The sequence below is a fragment of the Dipodomys ordii genome, unplaced genomic scaffold (assembly GCF_000151885.1).
Source record: "Dipodomys ordii isolate 6190 unplaced genomic scaffold, Dord_2.0 Scaffold27, whole genome shotgun sequence".
Lineage (NCBI taxonomy): Eukaryota > Metazoa > Chordata > Mammalia > Rodentia > Heteromyidae > Dipodomys > Dipodomys ordii.
In genome coordinates this window covers 9181539-9191044 of record NW_012267243.1, presented here as the reverse complement: position 1 = coordinate 9191044, position 9506 = coordinate 9181539, and the positions used below count along the sequence as shown (strand labels likewise).

Below are 9506 nucleotides of genomic sequence, written 5' to 3'. Positions count from 1 at the left end.
CTGTTGTTCAGGGTAGATGCCTAGAAGTGGTATGACTGGGTCGTAAGGGAGGTCAATCTTTAGCTTTCTAAGGACCCTCCAGACTGCTTTCCAAAGTGGTTGTATAAGTGTACATTCCCACCACATGCACTGAAATTTCAAAACGTGATAAAAACTAGAAGGCCAGACCAACACCTCTGTGGCCTTGTTTCCCACTACTTGATAGAAAACTCTAGTCATTGTGCTGATGGTCAGCTAGAACAGTTTGAAAGCATTGTTCTTTGTTCAGTGGCATTTCTAGGACATAGTCAAGGCCCTTTACCTTAACAACTTCCTTACGTTTTAAAATCTACAAAAATGAGGACTCCAGTGAGGGCTGTATCTCAACAGGCAATGCTGATTTTAATGTGTAAGGAGAAAAGTAGGTGTTTATGGGATTTTAATGACTACAGTCTGCTCTCTTGTATGTCTTTCTCGATTTCCATCTTAAAAACTACATGTCAAGCTTACCTCCAAATGAGTTTTTTACTTGATAATAAAAACATCTTCAATATATCCCTTTTACATGCCCCATCCTTGGTTTATCTTTAGTTGTATTCTACAAAGTTTAAGAAAAATGAATTATTGAGGAGAAACTATTTTGATATTTTCCTTTTCCACTGACAATTGGCTAACATGTAAAATATTTCTCTTCCAATTGTTACTTTTAATAACTATATGCTATATGGAATAAAATAGGGAAACCTGATGTGTGAGAATACAACTGCATCAAAAGATACTTGTGTTGAAAGCACAAGAATAAAGCTGGAAATGGTCCCAGAATCCAACATGTTCCCAATAGCCTTTTGCATCAGTTTCTCTATTTTTGGTATTTTACATAATATATGGATTCTTAGTTCACATAAGGAGAAAGATTTCTCAGTTGTTCTCACTTTATTCCAGCTCCTACCTTTCCCTTGCTGAAGAGGTAGTAGAAATTCTGTACTATTATGAAACTTATGATTTTTCCCACACCATCTGTAATGAAAACAGGTAATGTAATAAAGGAGTTGATTAGTCTTGACAGTGCTAATCGACTACAAAAGAAACATTGGTCATCAGCTTCTTCCTCTGTAAACAATGACCAGTTAGATGTTACCATAATTCCATGTATTATGCATAGTACACTCTATAAATGTAAATGTAATGCTTGTGAAGAAATGTGCAATTTATTGTACATTGTCCCAACAAATGTTTACTTTTATAATCATTATGAACTTGAATTACCATCTTGTTTTCATGTGTGAATGAAACATTGTAAAATAAATAAATGCAACCAAGAAGGTGACAAGGTGACTGTTTTTGTGAGCCAGGGGTATTTTCAATGCTTTGTGTTCCCCCTGTGGTCCCATTAAGTAGTAATAAATATTTGTTCTGAAGTTCAAAAATGTCTCCAGTTTTCTTCAGATTAACTATTCTGAATTATTTGAACCTAGTGTTTATGTATAACAATTTTTATCTGACACTAGACTCCAGTCCACTCGGTTCGTTTTGTTGTTGCCATGTTTGTTTGGAGACAGTCTTGTTTAGCCCTGAATTGTATCTCAGCCTCCCCAGTACTGGGATTATAGGCATGTACCACCATGTCCAGCCTCAAGTCAATTTAGAAAACACAAAGCATTTGCTCTAGGATGTATTCCACAAAATGATATCCTGTGCACCGCCGCCCCATTGCCCTCATGACTCAGTGGCAAAGCACCTACCTCCAAGTGTGAGGCCCTGAGTTCAAACCCTGCACCATCAAAAAAGTAATTAGCCTTCTCAAGCTAGTTTCTTAAGTTTTAGCCAGTGTCAGTGGCTCACTGGCCCCTGTAGTCCTATTTATTAAGGAGGCTAAGATCCAGAGGATTGTGGTTCAAAGATGGCCCAGGCAGAAGACTCCACTAGACTTCCAACTTTAACTAGCAAAAAGAAAGAGTGGAGACATGGCTCAGGTGGTAGTGCATCAGCTGAGTAACCATGAGAACCTGAGTTCAAACCTCAGTACTGCCAAAAAATTAAAAATTAACATGAAGCAGGGCACAGCCAAATAGTTGGGCCTGAAGAGGTACTGGCTCAAGAGACTGGAATGCCAGGGACCTGAGCAACTCTTCCCATAATCATTTCTGTTCTGCTTTCCAAATAGTGTTCATCTGCATTTTTGCTCTGAAAACAAGTTTTGTCTGTTGCTGAGTACACAGCTACCAAATTTGTCTGTCCTCTCTTCAAATGACTAATAGGTGGACTAGCCCGAACAGAACCTAGGGGCTCTACAGAGATTGGAGGCAGTGTGCAGAGTCCTATTCTGCCCACTTTCTTTCGTGCCTGTATCAGCGCTTGAACTCAGGGCCTTGTGATTTTGCTCTGCTTTTGCTCATGGCTGGCATTTTACCATCTAAACCACACCTTCAGTCTAGCTTTTTTGCTGTTCAGTTGGAAAGAACAGTCTCGACTTTTCTACTGCAAGTGGCTTTGAACTATGGTCCTCAGATCTGTCTCTTGATTAGCTAGGAGGCATACGCCACCATCACCTGGCCTGTCTTTGATGGTACTTGCCTGTAATTGCAGCATTTGGGAGGCAAGTTCAAGAGGATGAGCTCAAGGCCAGCCTGGGTTGCAGAGTTCCAGGGGAGACTGGGCTACCATAGGAAGATACTGTCTCAAACAAAACAAAAACTACGAACAAAATTAGGACCTGTTTAAAAAACAACACAGCTTGTAGCTTAAACCAGATCACAGATATCTTTGGCCCATGTGGTATATTTTAAGTAATGAGAAATTCATGGAGAACACTTGGGTTGAAGGTAGCTCTGTGGCAAATCACCTGCCTAGTAACATGTAAGGTCCTGAATCTCATTCCCAGGACCACTACCAAAATATGGGTCTAAATTACGTGGAAAATACCCATTGAGTTCAGGTCACAAGTGGGCTTGATAGGAGTAACTAGAGGAGGTAGGATGCCCAGCATGGTAAAGTACAAAAGACCATTCCATTTCCAGAGGAAAATCGAAAACTTGGAAACAAGGCAAAAAGGTGAGGAGCATAACCTTCAAACATCCACCCAAGGACCGGGGGAATTAGAGCTTGTTCATCTCAAACTGTAACTTGTGTTTTTCTAAAGTGGAAATGTAAACCTACTTTCTTTTTGGTTCAACTATTATCCTAAAGGTCAGTTTACTGCCCTATAGGTCACTAGCCAATCTCTAACCTTGTGTGAGCTTCTAATATTCCATCCCCAAGTTGGATAAAATTACCCAGATGCTCAAATACTCTGGAAGTTTTAACATCTCACCAGTTTTCTCAACTAATGAGGTAAGATATTTGCCATGTTTATGTATCTAGATTACCTTTATGAAATGAAATTTTTACTACCAAAGGAAGACTCGAAGCATATCTTTTAATGTTTATTTGCAAGGAAATCCAGACGTTAGACAGGGTCACAAAGTAGAAATTACAAGTATTTAAATGGAAAAAAACTACATAATCCCAAGCTTATAGAATCTAGTTTGTTCGCTGTGGGAAAACAGCAATTCTCACACCTTTAAAACTTTCCAAACACATTCATTGCAAAGTTGTGTTTGTTTCATTGTTTGAAAGTATAATTTTACAGAAAAGGCTCAAACTCAGATTTATTTGGGGTACTAGAACTACATACAATAACCCTGGTATGAGTTATTTACGGTGATGCTCCTTTTCTTGTGGTGGTGCTAGATTGAACCCAGACCCTTATGCATTTCTAGGAAAGCACTCTACCATGAGCTACATCCCCCCAGCCCTCTATCATTTACCTCAAGGGTGCAAGGTCGGCTTTTTTCTGACTTCCAGACCCATTCAATCCCATTACTCAGAACTGCTGCAGGGTAATGTAGGGGATGCTACAGATAAGAGCTAGAAACAAGCCACATGAGTGTTTTGTTGCTCAATTGGATGGGAGATTTGAGCTGTTTTAAATGGTGCCAACAAGAAAAATCATCTGGGAATGGCCAGTCACCAACCATGTCTAGGAAAATTTAAGCAGGACTGGCCTTGCTGGGAAAGTGTAATAAAATGGCCAAGGGCCCAGGGAACAGCCCCAAGTTTAAGAGAATAACATTGATGATCATAAACCAGCTGTACAGGCCAATAAAAAGGGGAAACTGGGAGATGCCAAAGGACTACGGTGTTGATGTAGTGATTAGGTAGGCGTGCTGGAAAAACAGAACTGACTTCAGAACATAGGCTTTTCGATTTTAAAAATGGGCAGCTCTGACATGATTAGGTCTAAGGCCTAGCTGTGGATGAGGATATGAGTAACAAAATCAGACCTAATGTTTATAGCATATATACATATACATATTTTTTCATTGTGAAAAATTTTTTATTTTAAGAAAAAAATTCAGTTAACAAAAAAATTTAACAAGTTTCACTTAGCAAAATACACCCAAAAGGAAATCACAGTACAAAGAAAGCTTTAAGTCAAGGCCTCACCAATTCCTACAGTATTAGTATTGTGTCTCAATTCTCAAAACTAACTTTTAAAAAACTTAAAACTTAACCTAACCTAAAAGATATTAAATGAAAGTATAAACTAGAATGAACAAACATGAGAACTGCTGCTCGTTGATTAGGGATCTAGCACCTTTGAGATCTCCAAAAAGTACACGTCCCCACTGTGCTCCTGTGGGTGAAGATCCACCCTGCACATACTTCAACTACTTGAACTCAGATAACAGCACTCTGAAGTATACTAGCAAAAATGTTAATCAAGAAAAGTGGAAGAAAAAAGTTTTAGTTTATTCAATATCACATGCTAGAAGAAAAGTTTGCATGAAAAAACACTAAGTAATTTTTAAATCTATATTTCACAAACTCATGGTGTAAAATGGGTCCCACAGCTTCCTCTAGTATAAACTGCTTTTCACTGCTAACTGGCTGCCTGTGAAAATTCAATTAACTCAACTGCTCCTACAAAACTAGTCATACCCTCCCATGTTATCCTGACCGCTGTAGCCGGTCCCATAGCAACCACTCACTGACTGGCTCTCCAGGCCACTGTAGGTGGCCTGGGCAGCAGACACCCCCATTTCCTGCATCACCTGGCTGCTATACACCCCATTGCTGGTCCCTGTGGTGGAATTCAGGAAGAGTTCTATGTATCTGTGCTGCATGTTGGCCCTGTCTTTGGACATCGCCGCCACAGCTTCTTCATGGGTAGCAAACTCCACGTCAGCCTCTCCTGTCACTCTTCCATCTGGGCCAATCTCAATATGGACTCTCACGGGGTTGAGTGGAGAGAAGAAGTTGTAAATGTCGTTCTCGGTGGCTTTGTAGGGCAGCCCTCTCATGTGGACGCAGTGGCCCGTGGTGCTTTGCACGGTGAACTCGCCGTCTCCATATCTATGGTCATACATTCCGGAGAGACAGTAGCTGAGGTCTCTCCCAAACAGGTCGGTGGTGAAGCCATAGCTGTCGCTGAGGCCACTATACTCCTCGTAGCCCCCATAGCCTGCACTGTAGGCGCTGGACCTCATCCGATCCAGGCCTGCCTGCTTCACAATGCCCATGTATCTCCGGGCTGTGCCAGGCCGGTCGTAGGGCCCTGGCCGCTGTGCAGACATAAACTTGAGAGGCATATCTGAGTAGGACCTAACCTCCTCCTGACTGCTCTTGAACACTTCAATATAGCGGTGCCCTATTCTCTCCTTGTGCTTTCCTAGAGCCTTCTCAGCTAATTCCTGTGAGGCAAACTGCACGAAGGCCTCCCCTGTAATCTTGCCCTCAGCATTCACTGGCAATGTGATCCCATTTGGCACGATTTCCAACCCTGAGAAGAACTGAATGATTTCTTCCTTTGTGCATCCAAATGGGAGGCCCCGGAGCCGCACGAAGCCATCGTTGGCACAGTCAGCGCTGTTTGGGCCGCTGTGCTTCAACACCCAATCCATCTCGGTTCTATGTGACTTGAACACCTCGATGTACCGGTGGCCCATGCTTTCCCTGTCTTTTTTCAGGGCCAATTTTACATCATCTTGTGATTCAAGTTCAACAAAAGCCTCACCACTCTGCCTGCCTTCTCTAGTATAAATGAAATGGACACCTGCAACCCCATTGTGAATCGTGCAGTTGGAGAGAAAGTTCTGCACGTCCTCAATTGAGCAGGACCATGGCAAGCCACGGAGTTTGACCACAAAGCCTTCACCTCCCTCAGGGCCCAGCATCATGAACACTCGACAGGACAGATGTCAGACAAAGTTGAGCACAGAGTTTTGTAGCTTAAAGAGCAGTCACAGAAGCCTTCAATGGGAGACAGTTATGGTAGGCAACAATTTGTCCACTAAGGTAGAACTAATTTCTACTTTTGTCAAACAAATATGGTTTAGGGCCAGAGAACCCTAGATTCCACCTGATGATTAAAAATGCAGAAGGCTCCGGGGAAAGTCCAGGTGCATCTTCTTTCAGTTCTTAACCTGAAATGGTACAAAGACATATTTTTAGTAATTGTGTTGTTTTTATGTGAACACTGACTAACCTAGCAGTGTTATTAGCTATTCTAGTCCCCATATAGATAAGAAAGAAAACAGAAGCCTCTGAGAATTTAAATAACTAGCCCCAACTCACAGATAAAATATAGAAGCCGTTATTTGCAACCAAGAATCTAAAGCCATTACTTAACATCTAGGGCTTGCTTCCTAAACTTGCTATGGTTAAGAATCACTTAGGGATGGACTAAAGAGATTAGGTAATCTGTGTTGTTAAATCAGTATTTACTGGTTACCTATTGTGTCATCTCCATTCTAATTAAGATTAAAAATGAGGTAAATGGAGACAAATCTGTCTCTGTAGATCTTTGGAACTTAATTCTATTACAGTTTAGCTGTACTAATTTTGGACTAGATGGTTCTATTATTGGGAGAAGGGATTGTAGGTGGGGGAAAAGTTGCCCTGTACATTATAGGATGTTTAAGAGTCTATGGACCTTACCTATTAAATGCTAGTAGTGTTTTGTTTTTTTTCCAATTGTGAGAACCAAAAATGTCTCTCCAGACATTAATAAATATATAGAGAAGAAAGAACTGAGCACAAAACATCCACAACTGCCCACAGACTACTTTAACAGGTAAGAGGAGGACAGAAACGGGTGAGGATGAAATTACTGAGATAGTTGGTAGGCTGGTATTTTTAGATGTAAACTTGGCCTAAACCTCCAGTTATTCAGTCAAAAAAAAAAAACAACCAAATGTTGCTGGGAAGGAATTTTGCACATATAATTAAAGCCCTAATCAGGGTCACTTTGAGTAAGGGAAAGATATCCTGGATAATCCACTTGGGCCCAATCAGTTGGAAGGTCTTAACAGCTAGCAGAGCAGAGGCTTCCTTTCTATCTAGCTTGTGTACTTCTCTCCCAGACTTCTGCTGGAGAAAAGCTTTAACCAGTTCAAAGGGACAGTCTGCCTATGATATTCCATTTCTGTCTACCTGGCCTACAAATTTTAGACCTGCTTAGCTAATTCCTACAACTGTGTAAGTCAATTTCTTATTCTCGCCCCTACAGATTCTGCTTCTCTGAACCTTAACTAAAGCAGCCTAGGAAAGCCAGACCGGTGTCACTTTTAGGCAGGGAAAAAGCAATAGTGGTCTTGGAGATGAGAAAACACCCAATGGGCTTAAGGATTAACAAAAATACCAGCGTTTAAAGGGGGGAGAGGCTAGAAAGGAGAATGGTAGTAGCAGTGGAGAATGTGAGAAGTCTTTTTTGATTCCTCATATTCTGAAATAAGCCAGCAAGATTTGCTGTAAGATAGGACATAGGCCCTGTGGCTAATTCTTCAGCCTAAGCAATTAAAAAGAATGAGGTGCTGTTCACACTCAATACAGTGGGGGGCATTTGTCCCTCTTAAGTACTTAAGTTTATAGCTATCAGTTGGACACTTAAAAACAAACTGAGATATAATTTGTTACCAAGGAAAGGGAAAAGCTAAAATGGCATTTTTCCAATAGTAGAGAAGGCAAAAAACTCGGCTTCCCAATTTCCACACAATTCATGGGGACCTAAATATCCAGGACAAAAGAGATCGAAGAGTTCCACAAACTCACAAGTGGAAGTTTAGCAAAGGTTTTAGTTAAAAAAAAAAAACAACAACTAGGGAGTCACAGGAACCAAAACAGGCAAATAAAAGTAACTCCTGCTTAAAATACAGCAGAAACAGAAAAGCCTAACAAATGGTTTTTCTAAGGGGGTTTATATTTCCTGAGCTGGGAAAACACATGTGTTCCTGTGATCTAGCAACCGCAACCCTTAATTATTAGACAATGGGCTTAGGATGGGCTTATTACCCAAAACATGGTTGAGTCTTACCATTATAAAACATGAAGACAAGTGGCCTGAGCTAACCCAATACCAAACATCAGGTCTTCTTTAATTTTCTGATTCTCTACCTATTCGGAGCTCACAGCTTCTTACATAAAGCAGACTAGAGATAACCCTTATATATGTCTCACTATTCTTGTAACTTAAAACTAAAAAACTGGCAGAACTTGCTCAGATTTTTTTTTCCTCCTGGTTTTTAAAATTCCTGCCTTTGGCCCTTTTAATATTCATTATCGCTAACTTCCCCGTGGACACCTCTTATCTCTTCTGCTCAACTAACTTCAACGAAACCCACAGCCCTTAAGTTATTTCGTGAACTAAGGGGTGGCTCACTATCGTTGCCCGGGTTAGTCTGCAACTCATGGGCTCATGTGATTCTTGTGCCTCGGCCTTCCACCAAACTTGTAACACTTTTATCTCTTTGGAAAATCCCCTCCTAGGCCTTAAGTGTAACTACCAAAGTAGCTGGGCGCCGGTGGCTCATGCCCGTAACTCCAGGCTAGGCGGGAGGCGTGGGATCGGAAGATCGAAGTTCGAAGCCAGTACGTACGTACGTGTACACACGTGTACGTACACACACACAGCCTCCAGCAAACTGCCCCACAGACTTATCTCCAATTAACCAGCAAAAACCCAGAAGTGAAACTGTGGCCCAATAGGTGGCAGAGCACCGGTCTTGAGCGGAAGATCTTAAAAGGGAGAGGGTGGCCCGGAGTCCTGGCCGCACAACCGGCCAAAAAAAAGGGGAGGGGGAACCCCCCAAAACTTTCCACAAAGAAAGATCCGCACACGCGTTAGGTTCCGAGCTCAATGAAACCTCTCCGTAACGTACAACCGCCTAGTTACCGATTCTAAAGCCAGAAAAACAATACTGGCGCCTCCCGAGCCCCCTAGTGGCTTCTCCCGGGGACTGCCCTCCCTCCCCGCCAGGGGCTACTTTCATTTTGAATACTCCGACCGCAGGGCAGCGGGCCGGAGACCTCGCTTAAACGGCACGAAACCCCCAGGAGCGAGGCTCGGGTCGGGCTTCTCTCCCCGGAGCCCCCGGGTGAGGCGGGGCGGCGGCGGCGGCGGGACGGGCTCGCCGCTTCCGCCCGGACGGGACTTCCGACTCCCCCGCCACCATCATGGCCCGCCAGCCCGCTGCTCCGCGGGCTCGCTA

General features: G+C 42.5%; 1 protein-coding gene across 3 annotated transcripts in view; it reads right to left on the bottom strand.

Moving 5' to 3' along the window:
- Nucleotides 1-3388: 3388 nt before the first annotated feature.
- The window catches only part of LOC105985251 (heterogeneous nuclear ribonucleoprotein F-like), a 6956-nt gene continuing 838 nt past the window's right edge, over nt 3389-9506 (bottom strand). For all 3 annotated transcript variants that reach the window (XM_013015707.1, XM_013015708.1, XM_013015706.1), the window contains exon 2: nt 3389-6443. In XM_013015707.1, coding sequence (XP_012871161.1) covers nt 4950-6197 — 1248 coding nt within the window. In that variant the 5' untranslated portion in view covers nt 6198-6443 and the 3' untranslated portion in view covers nt 3389-4949. The remainder of the gene's footprint in view (nt 6444-9506) is intronic.